The sequence below is a fragment of the Cnephaeus nilssonii genome (genome assembly GCF_951640355.1).
Source record: "Cnephaeus nilssonii genome assembly, chromosome: 7".
Lineage (NCBI taxonomy): Eukaryota > Metazoa > Chordata > Mammalia > Chiroptera > Vespertilionidae > Cnephaeus > Cnephaeus nilssonii.
In genome coordinates, this window is record NC_137078.1 from 25619851 (window position 1) to 25645399 (window position 25549).

At 41.6% G+C, this 25549-nt stretch overlaps 1 protein-coding gene across 1 annotated transcript in view; it reads left to right on the plus strand.

Moving 5' to 3' along the window:
* Window positions 1–25549, plus strand: part of CAP2 (cyclase associated actin cytoskeleton regulatory protein 2) — a 145282-nt gene that overhangs the window by 82439 nt on the left and 37294 nt on the right. Inside the window, exons 5-6 of the mRNA XM_079778232.1 lie at window positions 22614–22757; window positions 22980–23065. Of these exons, the coding sequence (XP_079634358.1) occupies window positions 22614–22757; window positions 22980–23065 (230 nt within the window). The remainder of the gene's footprint in view (window positions 1–22613; window positions 22758–22979; window positions 23066–25549) is intronic.

The following is a 25549-nucleotide window of genomic DNA, read 5'->3' on the forward strand; positions in this document are numbered from 1 at the left end:
TGTAGGCACTCTGCTCTTAATTCCTCTTATCAATTTTGGTTGCCTATAGGTGACCTACTGTTTCTTCAATATCCAAGGTCAGTAAAATGGTCAAGTAATCCTATATAATAAAGAGGTGATATGCAAATTAACCATCATTCCAACACACAAGATGGCTGCCCCCATGTGGTCAAAGATGGCCGCCCCCATGTGAACACAAGATGGCCAGCAGGGGAGGGAAGTTATGGGCAATCAGGCCTGAAGGGGAGGGCAGTTGGGGGGGACCAGGTCTGCAGAGGAGGGCAGTTAGGGGTGACCAGGCCCGCAGGGGGGGGCAGTTAGGGGTGACCATGCCTACAGGGGAGGACAGTTAGGGGTGACCAGGCTGGCAAGGGAGGGCAGTTAGGGGTGACCGGGCCAGCAGGGGAGGGCAGTTGGGGGCGACCAGGCCGGCAGGGGGGGGCAGTAAGGGGTGACCAGGCTGGCAGGGGAGGGCAGTTAGGGGCAATCGGGCCGGCAGGGGAGCAGTTAGGCATCGATCAGGCTGGCAGGGGAGTGGTTAGGGGGTGATCAGGCTGGCAGGCAAAAGCGGTTAGGGGCAATCAGGCAGGCAGACAGGCGAGCAGTTGGGAGCCAGCAGTCCTGGATTGTGAGAGGGATGTCTCAGATGGGAGAGGGTGCATGGTGGGCTGAAGGACACCCCCCCATGCACAATTTTGTGCACCAGGCCTCTAGTCTATATATATAAAACCCAAAGCAATCTCTTTGACTGGACGACAAGATGACTGGCCAGTAACTATGATGCACACTGACCACCAGGGGCAGATGCTCAACGCAGGAGCTGTCTCTTGGTGGTCAGTGCGTTCCCACAGCCAACCTCCCACGGCCTACCAACCTCCTGTGGTCCCTCCCCCTGGCTGGCCCCAATTGGGACTGGGTGAGATGGCCCTGATCCGTCCTATCGCCAGCGAGGCCGAGGGATCCCACCCATGCACAAATTCATGCACTGGGCCTCTAGTTATGAAAATAATAGCTACTATTTTTAGGCCTCTCTTATATGTCACACATTATGCACATATGATCTTATTTAGTCACCATCAGAACCTTACGGGTAAGTATTACGTATTTTACAGGAGGATACTTGAGGCTCAGAGAGAGGAATTAGGCCCCAGCTAGTGTGAATGTGAGAGTTAAACCCAGAGAGTTAAAGCCAATGCTTTTTCTGTTAAGCCTAAGAATACATAAGCTTTGGGAACCAGACATATCTGGGTTCAAATCCCACTTCTAGCCAGGTGATCTTGAGCAAGTCACTAAGTAGTTCTCAACCTTGTTTCCTTATTCATAAAGCAGGAATAATAATGCCAATCTTTTCAAGGTTTTGTGCTCTTTAAAATAAGATATAGACTACAAAGGATAGTGCCTGGTTTATAGCAGGCAATCAATAATTTATTTCCTCCTTCCCTCAAAGAGATCCTCAGATGATTCCACACGCCAAAGGACTGGTACAGACTTTTGTGGGGTTCCTAACATGCTGATGAGGAATAAATCCCATTGGCTGCCCAACTCAGCTGGCCTGGCCCTAGGTTCGTTCCAGAAAAATCACTTAATGTGTCAGAAGGAAGGAGTGTGACCTCTTGGCCTTTCCTTTCCAGAAATTGTTTTTTGTACTTTCAACCCTAATGTATGATGCTGGAAAGGAGCATCTTAGAAATTAAGAGAAACCAACTCAGAAATGATGGTATATTTTTCCTATCTGTAAATTCATCAACTTCTTATAATGTTGGCCAGTGATAGGGTACATGTATTCATATTTTAATTTTGTATTTAGAGTCCCCCCCAAAAAAAGGAAACTGACTATAATAAAGTAACTGTATGGGCTGAAAATCAAAAGGACCCAGAGCTGACAAAAGATACCTAAAGTAAAAAATAAAAACAAGCCTGGCCGGTGTGGCTCAGTGGTTGAGCGTCTACTGATGAACCAGGAGGTCTCGGTTCGATTCCCAGTCAGGGCACATGCCCAGGTTGCGGGCTCGATCCCCAGTGTGGGGCTTGCAGGAGGTAGCCGATCAATGATTCTCTCTCATCATTGATGTTTCTATCTCTCTCCCTCTCCCTTCCTCTCTGAAATCAATAAAAGTATTTAATAAAATAAAATAAAAACAAAATTGGTAAAATACCAAGGGGGCCAAGCAGGTACTTGGAACTGGAGCTGGCAGATTTTATGCTGTAATGCTCTTCAGCAGCAAACATATTATCCTGTACTGTGTGCCAAGGTCAAGAGTGTCAGGAATTGACAGTGAACTTTATAGCCTACAAGTGGCTGGATTCACGTTAGCCACTTGAAGGGGAAATTAACTTTTGTCCCCTTCTTCTTCCTGTTTTTTTCCTTGTTGATGCCCATATTCCATTCTCATCAGCTGCTACTATCTGTCAGATTGGCTAAATCAAATAGAATTAACCAGATATTCAGACAGCCAAACATTCTCACTTAAACCTTTTTATATTAAATAAAAACTCCCCAGCACTCCTGATTCCTATTTACTGCTCAACTCCTTTTTTTCATAGTGTGATATATGTATTATGCCCATTGTTTATTGTCTGTTCATTGCTTGTAAACCCCATAGGGAGGTCTTTCTTATCTCACTGTCTTCCAAATACCTAGGATTATACCTGGCACATAATAGGTGTTCAATAAATATTTTAACAGGTAATAGGAACAAGAAAGCATGATGAAGTCAGGGTAATGAAGGAAAACAGAAGAGAAGAATGTAAAAGAAAAAATCTGATAATATATTTCATTTATGAGTAAAAAGTACACATATCAAAACAGGATCAACTGTTGCCATCTTTAGATAGGTAAGTTTATTGCTGCTACCCAGATCATATCTGACTTCTCAGAAGGTTCATTTCATTTGTAACTTCACAATTTGTTTATTAATTCACTCATTCATTCATTCACCTGTTATGTGACAAGCACTGTACTTAGTATAAAAATGCAAGCTGGAGAGTGGAAAAAAGATGGCGACCGGCAGGAAGGTAGGGAGAGAGAGAGTGTGAGTGAGGAACCCATAGAGGAGAGTGTAGATGTGTGTGGTGTGTGTGTGTGTGTATGAGATAGGGTCAGTTAGATTCTGCAGGTCTTCCAAGGGGCTCCCGAACAGGGCAGCCCCAGACGGCGGAGCCCCGCGCACAAAGCGGACACTTCTCGGCAGTTGGTGCGGACGCAGAGACCACGCCATCTTGGGAAACAGAGCTGCCTGAGACTCGGATCCTGGCTTCTAACACAAACCAGGACCCTGCAGCCACTGGGGACAGAGAACTGCTATCACAGCTTCAGACAAACAACAAGAATCCAGACTTCCCGGCAGATTTCCGTGAGTCAAAGAGCCTATCCCCCTCCTCGCAGGCGCTGATAGCGCCATAGTAACTGATAGACCCGCCCCTCCCCCAAGCTGCTGAGCGCCCACAGGCGTGCAGACAGCGCCATAGTAACTGATAGACTCGCCCCTGGCCCAAGCTGCCGAGCTTTGCGCAGGGACGCGCTCCCTCTTAGGGAATTTGGCGCGCGCTCGCGCACGGGACAGAAGCAGCTCCCCGTCGGGGAAATCTGTCAGTGCGCACAGAGGGCTCCCCTTCGGGGAATTTGGGGGAATTTGGCTCGCGGGTCACAGCTCCCCCTTCGGAGATTCTTAAGAGGGGCTTCCCTTTGGGGAATTTGGCGCGCAGGACGGACTCCGCCCCCCTTCTGGGACTTTGGGAGAGTGCACTGAGCCGGCTCACCTTCAGGTTTTTAAGAATGTGCGCTCTAGCCGGTTTGGCTCAGTAGAGAGAGCACACACAGGACGCAGCCCCACTTCAGGGAATTTGGCACGCCGGACACAGCTGCCTGGGATCCCTGACTCACAGCGCATTCACACTAAGAGCCAGCGACCCCAATTGTTGGTGCGTGCACACACAGGGACCCTGATTCTCAACGAGAAACCGCACAAGGCAACAGAGACTTTGACACTCGAGTCTTGGTGCAGACACAGGGAAACTCTGACTCCTGACACATGCTAAGGATCTCATTCTCGGCACATACCAACAGTGTGGTGCAGACAGGACCCCTGATTCTAAATGTGCACACGAGACCACACGGAACACTGGGGACACTGATCCTGGGCAAGTCTGGTTCCCACCAACCAAAGACAGCCACACGTCCTAGTGTCAGTGCACTTCAGTGAAACTAGGGTGGAGCGAAGTCCCCACAGCACACGGCCCAGGTCCACGCAAACAGAAGCTTGAGCTTTCTGGTAATAGCCAGAATGGGGAAACGAAATAACTCACAGAGGAAAGAAAATGTGGAGTCGCCAAGAAAGGAAATTAGTGAAAATGAAGCTTGCAACATGACCGAAAAGGAGTTCAGAGTAATGGTCATGGAATTTATACATCGGATGGATGAGAAAATCAACAACTTATGCAAGAATCAGGAAGAAATGAAAAGTGATATAGCTACAATCAAAAACACCATGGAAAGTTTCAACAGTAGATTACAAGAAGCAGAGGACCGAATTAGTGAGTTAGAAGATCAGGTACAGAAACAAGCTCAAGCTGAACAGCAATTGGAGAAAAAAATTAAAAAGCAGGAGGAAAGTCTAAGGGAGCTTCGGAACAACATGAAACGAAGTAACATGCGTATAATAGGGCTGCCAGAAGGACAAGAAGAGCAGCAGGGATTAGAAAATCTATTTGAAGAAATAATGACAGAAAACTTCCCGGATATGGGAAAGATAAAAGTTACGCAAGTAAAGAGAGTCCCGAGCAGGATCAACCCCAAAAGACCCACACCAAGACATGTCATAATTTCAATGGCAAATATAAATGATAAAGAGAGAATCCTAAAGGCGGCAAGAGAGAGACAGAGAGTTACCTACAAAGGAACACCCATCAGATTGTCAAATGATTACTCATCAGAAACACAACAAGCTAGAAGTGAATGGAAGGAGGTATACAAAGTGTTGCAAAGCAAAGGACTGAATCCAAGAATACTATATCCAGCAAGACTATCAATCAAAATTGAAGGGGAAATCAGGAGCTTTGCAGACAAAAAAAGCCTCAGGGAGTTTATCACCACCAAACCAGCAATGCAAGAATTGCTAAAGGGAATACTGTAAAAAGAAGAAATAAACAGGTAAGAAGGAATACAGACACAAAAATAGATATGACTGCAAACAAATACCTTTCAGTAATAACTTTAAATGTAAACGGACTAAATGCTCCAATCAAAAGACATCGAGTAGCTGAATGGATAAAAAAACACGACCCATATATATGCTGTCTACAAGAGACCCACCTCAGAACAAGAGACTCACACAGATTGAAAGTGAAGGGATGGAAAAATATCTTTCAGGCAAATGGAAATGAAAAAAAAGCTGGGGTAGCAATACTTATATCTGACAAAATAGACCTCAAAGTAAATGCCATAACAAGAGATAAGGAAGGCCACTTCATAATACTAAAGGGAGAAATCCAACAAGAAGAAATAATTCTGGTAAACATATACGCTCCCAATATAGGAGCACCCAAATACATAAAAAAACTCCTGGAGGATATCAAGGGAGAGATTAATAGCAACACAATCATAGTAGGAGACTTTAATACCCCACTATCACCACTGGACAAATCCTCTAAACAAAAAATCAGCAAAGAAACAGCAATCCTAAATGACTCACTAGACCAGATGGAATTAATTGACATCTTCAGAACATTTCACCCCAAAGCCACAGAATATACATTCTTCTCAAGTGCACATGGGTCATTTTCAAAGATAGACCATATGCTGGGTCACAGGCAAAGTCTCTTCAAATTCAAGAAGATAGAAATTATATCAAGCATCTTCTCAGATCACAGTGGCATAAAACTGGAAATCAACTACAATAAATACAATCCAAAGAAATCAAACACATGGAGACTAAACAGCATGCTATTAAACAAGGACTGGGTCACCAGAGAGATCAAGGAAGAAATAAAAAACATCATGGCAACAAATGACAATGAAAACACAACAATCCAAAATCTATGGGACACAGCGAAAGCAGTCTTGAGAGGGAAGTTCATAGCTCTACAGGCCTATTGCAAAAAACAAGAAACAATGGTAATAAATTACTTAACCCTACAACTCAAAGAGCTAGAAAAAGAGCAGCAAGAAAAGCCCAGTGTAACCAGAAGGAAGGAAATAACAAAGATCAGAGCGGAGATAAATGACATAGAGACCAAAGAAACAATACATAAGATCAACAAAACCAAGAGCTGGTTCTTTGAAAGGATAAACAAGATTGATGGACCTCTAGCCAGGCTCACCAAGAAGCAAAGAGAGAGGACCCAAATAAACAAAATCAGAAATGAAAGAGGTGAAATAACAACAGACCCTGCTGAGATACAAAGGATTGTTACAAAATACTACGAACAACTCTATTCCAACAAACTGGACAATCTGGAGGAAATGGACATATTCCTAGAAAAATATAACCTTCCAAAAATCAATCAAGAAGAATCTAAACAGCTCAATAGGCCAATAACTATGGACGAAATTGAAGCAGTCATCAAAAAGCTTCCGGCAAACAAAAGCCCGGGGCCTGATGGCTTCACAGGAGAGTTTTACCAAACATTCAAGGAAGAACTAAAACCTATCCTCCTCAGACTATTCCAAAAAATTCAAGTGGAAGGAACACTTCCAAGCTCCTTCTATGAAGCCAGCATCACCCTAATACCAAAACCAGATAAAGACAACACAATGAAAGAGAATTACAGACCAATATCCCTCATGAACATAGATGCCAAAATCCTCAACAAAATTCTAGCAAATCGGCTCCAGCAGTACATCAGAAAGATCATACACCATGACCAAGTAGGATTTATCCCAGGAATGCAAGGATGGTACAATATCCGCAAATCAATAAACGTGATACATCACATAAACAAATTGAAAGATAAAAATCACATAGTCATATCAATTGATGCAGAAAAAGCATTTGACAAAATCCAACACCCTTTCTTGATAAAAGCTCTCAACAAGGTGGGAATAGATGGCTCATACCTCAACATAATAAAAGCTATATATGATAAACCCACAGCAAACATCATACTCAATGGACAAAAACTAAAGACATTTCCCCTAAGAACAGGAACAAGACAGGGATGCCCACTCTCACCACTCCTGTTTGACATAGTACTGGAAGTATTAGCCATTGCAATTAGACAAGAAGAAGAAATAAAAGGCATCCAGATTGGAAAAGAACAAGTAAAGCTGTCTTTATTTGCAGACGACATGATATTGTACATAAAAAATCCGAAAGACTCCGTCAAAAAACTAATAGACTTAATAAATGAATTCGGCAATGTAGCAGGATACAAAATTAACGCCAAGAAATCTATGGCCTTTCTATACACCAATAGTGAACTTACAGACAGAGAGACTAAAAAGGCAATCCCATTTACCATCGCACCAAAAAAATTAAGATACCTAGGAATAAACTTAACTAAGGAGGTAAAAGACCTATACACGGAAAACTACAGGACACTGAAAAAAGAGATAGAGGAAGACGTAAACAGATGGAAGAACATACCATGTTCATGGATTGGTAGAATCAACATCATTAAAATGTCCATACTACCCAAAGCAATCTATAGATTCAATGCACTCCCCATTAAAATACCAACGGCATATTTCACAGACCTTGAAAGAACTCTCCAAAAATTCATCTGGAATAAAAAAAGACCCCGAATAGCCACAGCAATCCTGAGAAAGAAGAATAAAGTAGGAGGGATCTCAATACCAGATTTCAAGCTGTATTACAAAGCCACTGTTCTCAAAACAGCCTGGTACTGGCACAAGAACAGACATATAGATCAATGGAACAGAATAGAGAATCCAGATATTGACCCAAACCACTATGCTCAATTAATATTTGACAAAGGAGGCATGAACATACAATGGAATAAAGACAGTCTCTTCAATAAATGGTGTTGGGAAAATTGGACAGATACATGCAAAAAAATGAAGCTTGATCACCAACTTACGCCATACACAAAAATAAACTCAAAATGGATACAGGACTTAAACATAAGACGGGAAACCATAAAAATACTAGAGCAATCCACAGGCAGCAAAATGTCAGACATATGCCAAAAGAAATTCTTCACTGACACTGCCCCTAGGGCAATGGAAGCTAAAGAGAAAATTAACAAATGGGACTACATCAAAATAAAAAGCTTTTTCACAGCAAAAGAAACCATCAACAAAACAACAAGAAGGCCCACTGCATGGGAGAACATATTTGCAAATGGCATCACTGATAAAGGTTTAATCTCCAACATCTACAGGCAGCTTATACAACTTAATAAAAGGAAGATAAATGATCCAATAAAAAAATGGGCAACAGACCTAAATAGAATCTTTTCAAAAGAAGACAGAAGGAAGGCCAAGAGACACATGAAAACATGCTCAACGTCACTAATTATCCGAGAGATGCAAATCAAAACAACAATGCGGTACCATCTCACACCTGTCAGAATGGCTATCATCAACAAATCAACAAACGACAAGTGTTGGCGAGGATGCGGAGAAAAAGGAACCCTCGTGCACTGCTGGTGGGATTGCAGACTGGTGCAGCCACTGTGGAGAACAGTATGGAGTTTCCTCAAAAAACTGAAAATGGAACTCCCATTTGACCCAGTAATCCCACTCCTGGGAATATATCCGAAGAAACTAGAAACACCAATTAGAAAGGATATATGCACCCCTATGTTCATAGCAGCGCAATTCACCATAGCTAAGATTTGGAAACAGCCTAGGTGCCCGTCAGCAGATGACTGGATCAGAAAACTGTGGTACATCTACACAATGGAATACTATGCTGCCATAAAAAAAAGAAGGAATTCTCATCATTTGCAGCAACCTGGGAGGAATTGGAGAACATTATGTTAAGTGAAATAAGTCAGTCAATGAAAGAAAAATACCACATGATCTCACTCATTTATGGATAATAAAGAACATTATAAACTTGAACAAAAAGATAGATACAGAGACAGTAAAGCATCAAACAGACTGTCAAATTACAAGGGGAAGGTTAGGGAGAGGTGGGGGAGATAAGAGATCAATCAAAGGACTTGTATGCATGCATATAAGCATAACCAATGGATGCAAAACTCTGGGGGGTGGGGGCATATATGGGAGTGGGGTGTGGGGAGGGCAATGGTAAGATATGTACACAGATAATACCTTAATAAAAAAATTGAAAAAAAAATGCAAGCTGGATAATCAGCATACACTCATGTAACATGATTGGGTCTACCCCACGTCAACCATCTTAAACAGTATGTCTCCATCAGTTATTATTATTAGTTAAACTATGGTACAGATGAAACCAGGACCAAAGGTTTGATCTCTCTGTGGGCCAGCTAATTTCAGGATATAATGAGTATTTGACCTAAGAAATTAACAAAAGTAATTTTACCACCAATCACAGAATTGTAAACAAAAGTTCCATACGACTCTTCTGAGGGATACAAGAAAGTTTTATTCAGACATGATTTGCACATCAGAGAATATAGCCTTCAGCATAAACCAAAGGCAAGCTCTAAGGTTGGAAGAATAAGGAAAAAGTTTTAAAGGCCAGAGTTGTGAGGGTTGCTGATCAAAAGGATGGGTTGCTAGGAAAACAAAACCATAAACTTTTGGTCATTTGTTTTCTGATTTGTGGGGGGACTGGATTTTCAGGGGTCTGCTAACTCAGTGGTCAGCAAGTGGGATTGTGAGATAAGAACAATGGGTAGTTTCTATTGATTCATGGTCAGCAGGTAGTAGTCATGAGTCATGGGATATGGCCAACAGAGAGAGCCATGTTCAGCAAAGGAGGTGGGGGAGACAAGTCAGGGCCAGTGCCTCAGTTTCTCTTGGAGTCAGAAAAATAAACTAGTGAAACAAGTTTTGCCGTGGGAAAAAAAAAAAAAACAATGCAAAGAATGGAGTGTGTCAGGTAGAGGCAGAGTTTAAACTGCAAAATGGCTTGATCACTCAAGACAGGTCAGAGACCACATTGCAGAAGGGCCCAGATATTCAATCACCAATTATGATATCAGAATCCTCAGAATGTCCCCACAATCCAGCTGGCTGTCTCATAAACATTTGCTGGGGCACAAGCCATCACCAGGAGAGACACAGCAGAGCTCACCCCTGATGACTGTCGGCCAAAGCACCATCTCTGTCTGTGAGGAGCGTTGACATGTGTGTTGTACCAAATTGAGAAGTCTCTCCCAAACAAAGGTGAGCTGAAGAGTAGAAACCAGAAAGGGGACCAAAGCTTGTGGGGGAGGAGAAGTTAAGGACATCAACAGCCACGTTGCAGATAATTTTAGTGAATTGTGGTCCCTGGAAAGTGTGGTTAAGAGTAGACTAACTATTGTGTTAACTCTGAACCCCTGGTCTTCCTGCTAAAGCCTGTTCCTTCTGCAATTTCTCCTCCTCTGGTGATGGCAACTCCATTCTTCTAGTTTGCTCAGGTCAAAACCAAGGGCTCATTCTTGACCGCTCCTTTGCTCAGTTAGCCCACATCCAATCCAGAACCTACTCCTTATACACCCCACTATAGTCACTCTGGTCCAGCTCCCTTCATCTCTCATCCAAGTTGCTGCAAAGTCTCAAATATGAGCTCCTCACTTCTACTCCCCACCACCCCCAGTCTGTTCTCAGTACAGCAGTTACCGGGATCCTTATAAAAGAAAATTATATCATGTAATTTCTTTACTCAAAACCGTGATGATTTTTATTTCACTCAGGATAAAAGCCAACGTTCTCTCAGCAGCCTGCGTGATCCATGGCTCTGTTATGTCTGCTCCCACCTCAGACCCACCACTTCCCTTTCCCTCGTTTCAGCTCTACTGTCTGCTTGCTAATCCTCCAACACTAGAGACACATTCCAGCCTCAGGGCCTTTGCAATGATATGTCCCTTTTGCCATGATTGTGTCTGCTTCCCCCAGGTACCCACATGGCTGCCGCCTCCAAGTATTTATCCAAATGCCACTTTCCCCATGAGAACCTGAGGACCCGTTTGAATTGAAACCCAGCCTCATGTATGTTTCTGATCCACTTCACTTGACTACCTTTTTTCCCTATGGCCTCTGACACCTAACATGCCATATAATTTAGTTATTTATTATGTTTATTGCCCTTCGTCTCCCCCAGTGATGGTTAACCTTTTGCATTCGGATGTCGAGTATGACTCGACACGGTTAGCATCGGTAGCAGCTCTTTTTATACTCTTTGAATGTATCAATAATTTGAAATATAAAAAAATCCAAATAAATAAGTTTGTATGAAAAGAAACTCCAGTTTTTTATTCTACTGCCGCGCTTTGTAAAATCTGGGGTATTTAAAAAATTAAATCCCGAGTAGAATAAAGGGATCGAGAAAAAAGCAAGTGAGTGCAAAGGGTTAATTTTATACATCAGCTTGACTGCTACAGGGTGCCCAGATATTTGGTCAAATATTATTCTGGGACTTTCTGTGAGGATGTTTTTGGATGAGGTTAACATGTACATTAGTAGACTGATTACAGTCGACTGCCCTCCTAAAGTGGGTGGGCCCCATCGGATGAGTTCTAGTTCCTGAATACAACAAAAGGCTGACCCTCCCCGAGGGTTCATCATGCCTGCAGGCCTTCCAACTGGGACACCAGCTTTTTCCTGCCTTCAGACTCAGACAGAATCACCAGTTCTTCCTGGGTCTAAAGCCTGTTGGCCTTTAGCCTGGAACTCCACCATCAGCTCTCCTGGGTCTCCAACCTGCCAACTCACTGTCTGCCTCCCCAATCCAGGAAAACCCTGAGTAATGCGCTCCCCATCACACTCGAATGAAAGTGGACGAGGACCTAAGAGTCCCTGCATGTTGCTGCTGTAAATTATCTGAACGGTTTCCTCCTCTGACCAGCCCTGGCATAAACAGCACTCGGTATATATTTGTTGAAGAAACAAATTAACTAACAGGTAATAAGGTGACTCTCTTTAGAGATATAATGCATGCAGTCGTCTCCATTTTATTACATATGCAAGAGCTATGGGCTTTCTAGCTGAGCCAAAGATCGGTCTTCCTGTACACGCCTCCTAGAAAGCAATCCCGGATGTGCCTCACATTTGATGCTGGCTGCACACACACTTTGGGGTCAATGTGAAAAGCCAGGCACAGCAATCTGCAAACACTGATTGACTTTTGAGTGTGTGTGATCCATGGCATAAGGAAGCCTTAAAGCAGGAAAAGCTATGGGATTCCTCTGGACTTGGAGGTAGGCAAATCCCTCCTCAGAAACAAACAGAAAAGCACCCATGCCATGGGCGGCTCAGAGAGAAAAGAGCTCAAGACCTGAAGGCTAAAGGCAAATGTCATTAGCTTTTCCTTTGCTCTGCAGAAGGACAAGAACGTTGTGACTCAGTGGCATTGTTTCTAAATGGCCCGCCTTTCCACAGGCCAGGTTAGCCGGGTGAGAGAAGAAAGAGAAAACAAAGAAGATAAGGAGAGGAAGAGATAGTAACTGTCAATGGTAATTAGCAGGGGCAGGGCTGGCCAAAAAAAGAATGACAGGGAGACAGCAATAGAAGATAGAATCTCAGTGCAGAGGGGGAGGGCTAGGCCAACAGCCCTCCCAGAGATTATTATAGCTCCTGAAAGCAGTGTGTGTGTGTGTGTGTGTGTGTGTGTGTGTGTGTGTGTGTGTGTGTTGGAGGTGAGAGAGAAGAGACTTCTTTTCCTCCATTAAATGCCCCTGAAAGTGTCTCCATGGTAATGAGCAAGAATAACTGGAGAGGAAAAGAACAAATGAATACATGATAAGAGCCCAGCAGATCTCTGTGAATCCACAGTCACTCACAGGTCCTCTGGCAGCCTTCCCCAGAGTCTGTTCCACAGAACACCAGTTCCTTGGAAACTATGGGGGAAATAAAAAATTACAGGGGCAAGAAAAGCTTGAAAAACATCAGGTGAAGCATAGTTAAACAGGTTTCTGTTGTGAATCGTCACTGGCCAGAAGGGGATGCCATCCACAGAAGTCCCTCCCCTCCACTGACCAGGAGGCACCATTTGTGTTGAGCTGTCCGCCAAGCTGGGGCCGGTGCTCTGTGGGGTGCACTGTTCCTGAGAAAAACGAACCGTGGAAGCTTATAAAGATTGTGCTAACTTTCAAAGAGAAAGCAGATTTCTGGTTAAGGATGATGGGGCGAAGTCTCAGTAGCTTGGTACAATAATGGAATGTCTTCAGACTCACCCCCGAGTTTGGAATGCAAGCTATAGATGCCATCTCAGCAATGCTCTGCATAAATGAATCTCCAAGGAAAGATCTGGCCATCCCTGGCCCATGGGACATCACCCACTCAATGCAGTTGACTGGGCTGGGGTCTTTCAAATGTTGGCTTTGGCAGTTTAAATTGAGATCATGAGAAAGCAGAGACAACTGGTGAAAACCAGTCAACGTGGTTGGTTGACATACAGTTAAAGCTCAACAAATGGCAGCTCAGATTATTTTCCGTTTCAAAGAACTAATTTCTGATTACAGTCTATTGTTTTAGATTTTATAAAGCTGGTGAGTTTGAATGGTTTTGGCAGTTTTCTCCAATTTATATCCCTGGAGATTGCTGGTTAGTGAAGTCCCTGTGCATCGAAGTGAGATCGACTGCCTTTCAGTTTTAATGCTCAGAATCCCATAAAGTAAAATTATAGGTGATTATAAACGCCCTCGCTGTCAGAAGCCAGCTGGTGCCTACCCAGATAAGGGAAGAGTTGCTATCTTTTTGGCTGGGCCAATAAAATCAGCTGAAAGAATAACAAAGTGCAAGATCAGATTCTTCTTGGCCACCCAGTCTATTGTTGTGGATAACCAGGTTAAGCTTTTTATTTCAGCCTGATTTTCCCCTCCGGTTTCTCTCTGCCATGATTTTGTATGTCTTCATTTGTCATTCCCCGTAATTGACCCACTGCTTCCTTCCTGGAGCTCAAATAATCTAGCTAATCCCATGTCCCTGCCATGACCCTGGCTTTCTCTACAACCCATTTTGTCCAGCCCAGCTGTACAGGAGTGTTTCACTAGAGCTTCGTATGTATCCCAGGTTCACTCATTATCAACGCAATGTTTTCTCAGACTGGCTACTATCTTTTTGCACTACCCATGAAAGAATCTACCTATCAGAACAGCTTTAATGAAAGCTATAAATCTTAACCTGAGGGAACAGTTCACGTTAAGGGCTTTGGGGTTTGTTTTTTTACTGCCTTCCGACCCCTATTGCAACAAGATTCAGGATATGTGATATTGTAAGGACACAAACTATTGTGGGTCATTTAGATTTCCATTGAACTTGACGTTTTATATCACCCTACTTTCCAAGACATGTCAAACATCAAGAGCTTAGAGAAAATTATGGCCCACATATCATATGAGCAGAACTCTGTTCTTGTTCTGATGAATAAATTGTAAGTTTTTAAGTGATTGCTCCCCCAAATACAACAGCACAGAAACTAGAAATGATGGGAGATAGGGCTCACACCTGTGAACAGGAGCAAAGACAAAAAAAAACCAGTGGGAACTGACCAAGGCATGTCCCTTGCTCATTGTGCCAACAGCCCCAAAATCCTGAATAAGGCTTTGAATGACTCTGACAAGTTAAAATACATTGATAGCAACAGTGTAAGTTATTATCTGAAAAGTAAGAAAATGACTTTGGAGAAGCTCTGTAGCCTACGGTTTGCTGAATGCTTTTGCAAGAAAAGACCTCACATTAAAAATGCCCAATTGACAACTGCAAGTGCACACTGTTCTACTTTTATGAGAAAAATAGAACAACATGGCACCAAGCTTTAGTGCCACCCCTCAGGTCCTACCTAAACTGTTCTACGTCCCAGGCTCCAGACCTCTGCGTTTCCAGCTGTTCTGTGGCAAATGCCAGTAAAGGGATATCACAGTGATGATCCTGGGCCCGGTGGGATATTAAATTATGTTTTGCATACATGGGTGCATGGCATTATTATTTTCTAAGCTTTTCTGGATGTCTGAAATCATTTGCTTTTTAAACAAGTTATTACTAAAAAATGTGCTGATGAGTATAATGAGTTGTTGAACATTTGATTTAAAATGTAAATAAAAGTTCATGCATGTTGTAAGCTTTGCTCTGAGGTGTCAGGACAAGGCAACTCTCCAAAGCAGTTCATTCCCCCAGGAAACCAAATCGCCTTGCTTCTACTCTTTAAGAGTGATTTTTAAGGAATATAAGCAAAAGGTTTTGGCATCTAGAGTGTATTTTTAAGAGAGTTTAGCAACCCAAAGTAAAAAACATACGTGGAATGTAAAGCCTTATGAACATATAAAAATATTTTCCACGGAATTTGTCATGATGCAATATAATGGCAACTACCATGGTATCGTGTATTTTTGTGGTGCTCAGTAGGTTTTGTTTATTTAGATTGACTTCTGTGACAGTTTGCAAATGTTTTAAATTTTCAAGTTGTCTTAAATGTACAAATGTTTCTGAAAGTATTTCCATGAGGCATATTCTGAAATCTCCAAAGTATTCCTGAGCAGTGGAAAATATTTACATAAGAGGAGCATGAAGGGGAATGAGCCGCGGGAAATATCTACCAAAGCAAGTTAACTCAAATTAATATCTCTGATAAAAATAATTAGCTCCTCACTTAAAATGGTGAAGACAATTGCTTTATTTATCAGAATTTACCCAAATAATATATTTTTAGAACAAACACTCTTTCTAATTTGGATAGCCTTTGCCTAAGAAAATATTAACTCTTCTTCTTCATCTGAATAATTTATTTTGATAATTTCTGAATATGTTTTCCTGAAGCTACTTCCCTCATGGGAAGAAAGAGACTTAGTACTTTTCGATATATATAAACTTAATCACACCTATGTGAAATTTTGTACCATTGAAGGTACAAAACTGGTTAATATGTTTCAAAGTTTTTCCTTAATTACAAAAGAAATGCATGTTTATATTGGAAAATTTAGAGTATGTGGATAAGCCAACAAAATTAAATAAAATTTTATATTAACACTTTGAGGTATACTTTCCATATGTTTTCTATGCTAAAACTCACACACATGTACATACATGCACCCAAACAGAATCACCTGCTAAAACTTTCACAGAAGCAATGATCAACATTTGGTCATATGCTTGGCTAAGAAGAACTGCTGGATCTGAGCTTTTCAGAATTTAAAATGTAGGTGGGATCCAAAAATGAAAAAGTCTAACTTTTACTCTAATGCCATTAAATTTGCCTGAGTTGTAATGTCTTTGTGGTATTTATATTTAAAACATCCTTTCTAAAATGATAGCATTCTCATAATACTTGCCAAGAATATAGTGATGGTTATTTGTTTTTGTGCTTGTTTGTTTTAATGGAACTAAGGGTTGAATTCAACTCTTAGGGCCATTCTTTATGGTCTTAATAAACCATTGTTTCAAAATCAATTATGTTATTTTTGAAGATATCGCTAATAATTATAACTACAAGAAAAATAGTTTAGCAGTAGTTCTCAATGTGGTGGAATTAAGAATGTTTATTGTTTACTTATGTTTTCCAACCTGTATTTTCCAATGTTTCATAAAGAGCAAATGGTATTAATTTTATAATCAGAAAAAGAAATTATTTTTAAAGAAGTAACAATAGATTGATTTATGTTTTTCACCTGGTATAGAACCACAGAAAAACCCTGGACTCCAGAAAAAAGAAAAAAAAACAGGCTTATTTCACTTAATTTAGTGACAAATCTTTGAGGTCAAACTCCCAGGGTTTGTTCCATTCCTTGCAGAACAGCATGAGTGGGAATTTAGTTTTCCTTTTTGGGTAACGTTTCTACAAAGCCTGCTGATAAAGCTCTTTAATTTTCTTTCTGCAAAACAATTATTTCTGGAGCTAAACTGAGATGAAGCTGATAATGGGTCTCAATTCTTCAACTTTAAAGCAGAAACTAAAGTCATAAAGTCCTGAAATACTCTCCCAAGCACAGCCCCGTCAAGCTAAACAGCCCTTGGAAACACTTGCTGAAACTCATAGTTTGGGCAGTGTCTCCTTCACTGTGGCCGTTTTTCACCTTCTGTTACAGCCACGGAAACCTGGGGAAGGAAGGGTGGGGGAGAGTTTTCAGCTAATCTTCATGTGAGCCTTGAAAAACGATTTTCTTTCCGAGAAACATCTCCCAGAATAAAAGAAACGTAAGTGATAAATAATAATAAAAATCTGAGTGAGACGTATGTAAAACTGACAGATCTAAAGTCATTTCAAAGCACGGTAGCTTTTAGACGTGTCTGAGGAGCCACCGCCAATGCCTTCCATGGAAAAAAAAACCCAGGGTGCCTCTTAAATGTGTCTCCTTCTATCAGTTGCAAGCCCTCTTGCAGTGTTAATTGACATCAGTACAATTCAACCTGTGTTGATTGAGTACGCCTAATGCACACTTAGTACTTAAACAGATGCAAGTGCCTCTAAATAACAACCTCCCCACTTGCTTTTCATGTGACATCCCACACAATCAGCCTGGATGGAAATCACATCACAACTCTAATGTCCTCTCTGTGTTTTTGATTCCAGCTGTGAACGTTAGGGATGAGCTGGAGAATGTAAGCCTGCTTTAAAGCACAGGAGAAATCTACTGGCACAAAATAAAAGCAGTACTGTTTATTAAGGTTGTGCAAAGAGCTGTGGCACTTAGTTCTCTCTGCATTGCTTTCTTTCTTTTCTTCTTTTTTTTTTTAATGAAGACAATTCTTCACAAAATTGCCAAACTAAGGCAGAAGGAAACTTTCTCCATCTTTATAATGCTTTCATCAGATAACCAATAGAAAATATCTTCCAGAATACTCTGTCTCCTCAGACTTTAGAGTTTGTTCTTGCGAAGTTAGAGATAAACAAATATGGCCTTAATAAATCTATCTAACATTGTAAATACACAGTTTCTGGTTCTTCTTCTCTTTGGGGCAATAGGCCAAGTTTCATCAACAATTCAGATATTCTGGTCTTTCTCAAAAATGTCATTGCATCAAGAATATTATGTCTTAGCAAGCTGTTGGAGAAAATTAAGACGTTTCTAGTAGTTTTGCGTTAATTAAAATCAGCTGCCTTCTGGGAAAACTGATAACACACCGTGGATAGGTGTTGCATTCTAAAGAGCATGGTTCGAGAGAGGCATTAAACCTGACTTTTGCAGCCATTAACAAACAAGCATGAAATAATTGTGTTTGGGGCAGGGAATGTTTAGAGGGTTTTGTCTGTTTTATTGGTGGTTTTTTGGGGTGTGTGTTTGCTTTTCCTGCACTGGCAGTTCACCCTGACATTCGTTTGCTCAGGCTGCCAGACAAAGTACCACAGACGGGGCGGGTGGGGTGGGTCTTAAACAACAGAAACTGTTTTCTCCCAATTGTGGAGACTGGAAGTTTGAGGTCAAGGTGTCAGCAGGGTTGGCTTCTCCTGGAGCCTCTGTCCTTAGCTTAGAGTTCATGTCTTCTCCTGGTGTCTTCCCTCAGAGTGTGGCTGTATCCTAATCTCCTCTTCATATAAGGACAGTCATCGTGGTTTAGGGTCCACCCTAATGACCTCGTGTTAACTTAATTACCACTGTAAGGCCCTACCTCCAAACACAATCCCATTCTAAGGTACCAGGGATTAGAACTTTGACATAGGAATTTGGGAAGGACAGTTCAGCCCAAAACAAACCTGACTCAGGGCCCTTTGGCCAAATCTGTAAGACCTTTTCCCAGTGATGGCCAGAAGGGAAAGTGAGAAGGTGGGAAAGTGTTCATGAGTTTTTCACAAGGCCTGGCTGGCTACTGCAGCAACTCTTTTTTGGGTTTTCCCCTCCTTCAACATGGAGAATTAAAAAGTCCACTGAGAACTTGGAGCACACTTTGCTTTCTTTCCCTGTATCTCTTTTTGTTTCTCCCAAGTAAACACATGCCTCTGTCCATCTGCATATCTCAATTAGGATGTCACTCTCCTTGTGTTTGCATATCAATGATAGGAAAGAGCTGGTCAATGCATCCCATCAATCAGAGCCTTTCTCACTGGCAGACACTTTGGAGATCGCCTACCATTTGTTGCGCACCCGCGATGTATCTAAGGCTGTAGCAAGTGTAGGCCTGTTCTCTCATTGACTCCTCATAGCAGCCCTGGGAAGTGGGTACCATTATCAACAATATTTTGCAGATGTGATCATGGAATCGTAGTCACATTTGGTAATTTGTGGAAAGTTCTAGAGCTTAGTGTACTGGGGAGCAAGGACTTGAACCCAAGTAGTCCTATTCCAGACCTGAGCCCTTAATTTCTTCAATACTTTCCTTAGTCCTGTTGGCAGAGAAGAAACCTGTGTGCAGGAAGCTAACTGTATTTTTCTGAGAATGCAATGTAGAGAATCATCTTGGGGCCTTACAAAAGACCTGGGTTCTAGCTCCAGCTCTTCTAACAGTTGATAGTTCTCAAGGATTCTAGGTAAGCCCAAGGGAGCCCTAGAATAGAAGCAAAATGATAATTCCATTCCAAATTGGCAAAAGGAGGTGATGCTTTAGAAAAAAAAATGTTTCTCGATAAAGCTATTTGTTTTGTTTAGCTTCAGATAAAGCTCTTGGGCTCCACATGATATCCCTGGAAGGGCTAGGTCTGTGGGAGGTAATCAGGCCTCTCCATGTAATGCTGTCAGTTCTGGAAGATACTTGCTGAAGACTCTTTCTCCCTGTGTCAGTTTTGTGTGTGTTTTTAAAATGTGTTTTATTTATTATTTTTTAAATATATTTTTATTTATTTCAGAGAGGAAGGGAGAGGGAGAGAGAGATAGAAACATCAATGATGAGAGAATCATTGATCGGCTGCATCCTGCATGCCCCACACTGGGGATCGAGCCCGCAACCCGGGTATGTGCCCTGACAGGAAATTGAACAGTTCATGAGTAGATGCTCAACCACTGAGCCATGGTGGCCAGGCTAAAATATGTTTTATTGACTTTTATTGAGATGAAGGGAGAGAAAGACATGGATGAGAGAAAAACATCATTGATTGGCACCCTTTTGCATGCCCCCTGCTGGGGATCTAGCCCGCAACCGGTCATGTGCCCTGACTGGGAATCAAACTCTTGGTTCAAGACTAGATGCTCAACCACTGAGCCATACCAGCCGGCTAGTATTTTATGTTGAACATTAAAGTCCTAAAGCATCTTAAAAAATTAAAAATTGAATTACAGTATGAGCCAGCAATCCCACTTCTGGGTATTTATCTGAAGAAATTCAAAACACTAATTTGAAAAGATATATGCACCCCTCTGTTCATTGCAACAGTATTTACAATAGCCAAGATATAGAAGCAACCTAGGTGTCCATCAATAGATGATTTGCTTAAGAAGATGTGGTACATATATACAATGGAATATTACTTGGCCATGAAAAAGAATGAAATCTTATCATTTGTGACAACATGGATGAACCTAGAGGGTATTATGCTAAGTGAAATAAGTCAGACAGAGAAAGACATACCATATGATTTCACTTATATGTGAAATCTAAAGAACAGAATAAATGAACAAACAAAACAGAATCAGACTCATAGGTACAGAGAACAGACTATGGTTGCCAAATGGTAGGGAAGTTGGAGGACTGGGTGAAAAAGGTGAAGGAATTAAGAAGTACAAATTGGCATTTACAAAAAAGTCATGAGGAGGTAAAGTTCAGCATAGGGAATATAGTCAATAATATTGTAATAACTATGTATGGTGTCAAATGGGTACTACACTTATTGGGGGATCACTTTATAAGTTATATAAATGTATAACCATGTGCCATACACCTGAAATGAATATAATATAATATTGAATGTCAACTGTAATTGAAAAATAAAAATGTCAAGTATACATTTATTTGAAGCAAATCAATATCACATATTACAAGGGACATCCTTTTTATCTCCAGTCTGAGCTAATTGCATAATAGTAATAATAATAATAACTTCCACTTACTATGTACCTTCCATGTGCCAGAGATTTAATATGCTGTATCTCCTATAGTTTATAGGCTATAAGTATTGTATCTGATTTACAGATGAGGAGACCACGGTTCAAATTAAGTAATTTGCTTAAAGCCACAAAGTTAGTTAAGTGGCAGAGCTGAGATTTGAACTAAAGTCCTTCTAATTCCAAAGCCTTTACATGCATTTCTTTTATGGGAGCGAATATTTGGGGGTCAAGAAGGAAAAGTGAGGTCTGGAAGCTGCAGCAGTGAACATAACTACTTCCCTAATTGTTTTCTGTCCCTAGTATTTGCGGGTATTCATCCACCACCATAGCAGTGATTAAAATCTTACCTGGGCCTCTAGCCGGTTTTGCTCAGTGGATAGAGCATTGGCCCATGACTGTAGGGTTCCAGCTTCAATTCCAGTCAAGGGCATGTACCTCAGTCACAGGCTCAATACCTGGGTGCTTGCAGGAGGCAACCAATCAGTGTTTCTCTCTCTCTGTCTCTCCCCCTCCCTTCCACTCTCTCTAAAAATCAATGGGAAAATGTCCTTGGGTAAGGATTAACAACAACAAAAATCTTACCTGGGGAACTTTTCCAATCTCCCCCAACCCAGGTCACCTCCAGACCAGTTAAATTAGAGTCTCAGGGGTGGAACCCGTCCTCTGCTTCAGAAAGCTCCCAGGTGACTCCGATATGTAGCCAAGGCTGGAACCTTTGAAGTCTTGGTTAAATAAATTAAAGAGCTTTAAGAGCTTTTCTGTTCTATTTCCTGCAAACAAGATTCAAAAACCTCTTCAACTGCTTTTACAAAGCTGAAGTACAAGACTTGATATTTCTTTGGAGCACAAACACACCAAAAAAATTCAGGTAACCTTATATCTGCTCTTCAAAACCAGAGAAAGTAGAGGATGCTAAGGGTATAGACAGAGAGATGTTGCAAGCACCTATCTCTGTGATACGTCATAAGTCAGTTCACATGATTTTGAAAGTCATTTTTAATATAGCTAGTGAAATCAGTTGTTGAATTAATCAGGCGTAGTCATAGGCAAAGTTGGCCCCGGACATTTAGAAAAAGTCAAACCAGACTTTAAGGTAACTATAAATATTATGTCATCACATTTTCTTAAAAAGAGCCTCAATGAAAGGTTTCTGCTTTTTCCCACGGATGAGGGTAACTCTAATAAAGGCAAGGACCCTCCCTCACATCATTTTCCCACGGGAATAGGAAGCTATCCTTTTACTAACCTCTCACCCACCCTGATTTTAGACCTGTGTTATTACAGCATGTCATCTATGCATCCCATTTTAAAATGTAACTGATCCACGCCCAATTTCACTCTGTTCCATGCATAATTCTCTAAAACTGGGCTGTATCATATGCTGGGGGGGGGGAGGGGGGAGGGGTTCCATGTCTCAGGCGACATTAATGTTGCTAAAACTATGCGCAATTTTCATACTTCAGAGAATGAAAATACAGCATTATCATAACCCCCCCCCCCAAAAAAAATCATTCTTTTCTGAAAGCCACTGACAAATGGTGCACCCTGACCACTGCTCACCTGCTTCTGTCCCGCCCTAAGTAACGGTGCTCAATGTTTGCTTACAGAATGACGTGGCCGCACTCCTGAAACCGATATCGGAAAAGATTCAGGAAATCCAAACGTTCCGGGAGAGGAACCGGGGCAGCGCAATGTTTAACCACCTCTCAGCCGTCAGCGAAAGCATCCCGGCCCTGGGGTGGATAGCTGTGGTGAGTCGCGTGCAGTGTGGGCCCCGCACCTCGTCACGTTTGTGGAGCGTTTCAGAGAAGCCAGGGCTCCCTGCGGGCTCCGGCCTCTGTCCGCGGCACTGAAGGCAGAGGCTGTGCAGCGTTCATCTCCATTGCTTTTCTTCTTTAAGGCATTTCATTTCTTATCCTTTTTTTTTTTTCTTTCTTTCTTTCTATGCTTGGGTGATGGTGCTGTTCTCTCAGTCCCCCAAACCCGGCCCTTATGTCAAGGAGATGAATGATGCCGCCACCTTTTACACTAACAGGGTGTTAAAGGACTACAAGCACAGGTACGTGCAGCGTGTTGAATTAAATTTCTAGTTAATCGCTTATTAGGCATTTGTCCTAAAACTCAATATAGTTCATTACTGATTCCTTTCAGGGGCTATTGACTAGTTTACTATAAATGTTAATGAAAAAAAATCCTGTCTTTGCAGGTAAAGCAAAATGGAAAGTGAAAACAGTTGTCCAGATAATATGTGTGTTTTAGAAAGCCTGCCTCGGTTTTCTTATAATGAATAGACTCTCCCACTTGAATGCATGTCATCTATACAAATGCCCACTAATAATGCGAGAGCTCTGTGATGATTTGTGATGGACCGGCCCTATGTGGCCCCAAAACTTTTACACTGATCAAAAGAGGGTTGGTGGGTGAGCAGGGAGAAGAAAGGAGGAATCGGGAAATGAAGTACAAATGAAGAACAAAAATGAGATGAGACAATAAACCAGGCCAATTTGAGGGAAACCAGAGATTGCGTTAAGATGAAATGCAATCGGGGTGGACAGAGAGACATCTTATCTGTAAGAACAGCAGCCACTCAGAGGCTGATCCACGCCCAATTTCACTCTGTTCCACGCATAATTCTATAAAACTGGGCTGTATCATATGCTGGGGGTGTTTCATGAAGATGAGTCTGAACCAAGGGGTATGCCCAGAGAACCAGCTTCTAAACTTTAAAATCATTGCTTTCTACAGCCCAAATCATTGATCTTAGACTTAACCTAGGGTTAAAATTGAAAATGGGACGAAATGGAGAGACACTAGGGCTGAATATCAGGAAAACGTCTCCTAAACTACAGTGCTGCCTTCATAGTTTATTTATCCCATGCTAGCAAAAGAGTTCTTGTAGCTTTTAAGAAGGGCAGATTTGGGAGATTTAAGCATGCCTATTTCCTTTTACACCCCCCACCCCCGGGAACTTTCAATAAAATAATTATTATACACAGTAACAGACTTCCTACACCCAGAGAACTGTGGTTGAGGTGACTGTGCCCAATGATGCAACGCCAAATGTTGCCATGTTGTATTAGAGACTATAGAATTGTGCACTATGAATGAGAAGAAGCATCAACAATGCAAGACAGCCTGCTCTTCTCACATAAAAATAACCATTCAGAAGTGAAGTATGTTAAAAAAAAAAAAGCTGGACATAAAATTATGTTAGCATGAACTTATGCCCATAGTGACTTCCACATCATAAAAGATCTTCTGTGCCTAGACTTTTTTTCAGGACTGGACCCCTTGGGCACCACCTAGGTCTCTGCTCTTTTGCATATCACCCTTGGAGGTCATTCCTGTTTTTCTCTCATCAGCTGCTGGCCTCCTCCCAGTCCCTATCTGAGTGTGTGTTGGGGCCATGGGTGTGATTCTCTCCAGGTGGCAGCATAGCCAGGAGGGCTGTGGTTTTTTGCTTTTTGTATGCACGCAAAGAGAGCCCAGTGTTTGCCCCTCAATGTCAGCTATTGAGTAGAAAATATACTGCGGGCAGCATCAGGGACAACTCAATTACACTTAATGGACCACCTGAAGACTGTATCAGAAGCTGAGGAAATGCAGCCAGAGGTGTGGATTCATTCACTTCACTTCCAGAAGTCAAACCAGTCCCACGTCACTGGTCGGACTTCAGAGGTGCTAACCTGACAGAAGCAGAATACTGCACTCCGCTCACCTAGCACCCACTTACGGGTGCACCCAAGCCAGCTGTGGTGAACTCTGCATCTCTGTAAATAACCCTTACGCCTGGCTCGGCTGGTTGTTGGGCTCTTTTTCAGTAAATGAATAGAGTAAATTAATTATTTTGACTTGATAGAGGAATGGCCTCTCCGAGTCATATTCATTAAAATCGCATGCCCATCACATGCCCTCCCTCCCCCATAGCTTCTTCCAGGGTAAATGAAACTGAGGATGGGTTTGCAGCTCCTGATGTGTCGTTGGGTCCTGCTCGATGTGTTGTCTCATAGAGGCTGATTTCAGGCTGGAAGACATCATATTGTTATTCCTTATTATTTTGATAGAACTTTCTTCAAGTCAAAATCATAATAGTTAAAAATGAATTTGCATATACATTTTGGACTTTATTGCTTGTTAAAGTTTTTAAATAGAAAGTATATTAAATATACAACCTGCTATTTCTAGAACATCTATAGACGTGTGTTGTATGTACATACATATATGTGCATATGCAATATATGTATTAAATAATCATATATAAATATGTGTGTACATTACATTGAAATGATTTTAGTGTTTTAACAATAGCTGTTGTATATACTGCCTCCTATGTACAGGGCACTATACTAAGACCCTCACACTCCCCACAGAATAAAGAAACTGATGCAAGAGACATATGGAACTACACTTAGCCTTTTGAGTTTTGACTATGAAAGTGTAAGAAAGTGAAAATGAGATTTTTCACAGATTTGATTAATATAATCAGTAAATCTAAAAATATAGAACAAAACCACACTCATATTTTTCCTCTTTGAGGGGTAGA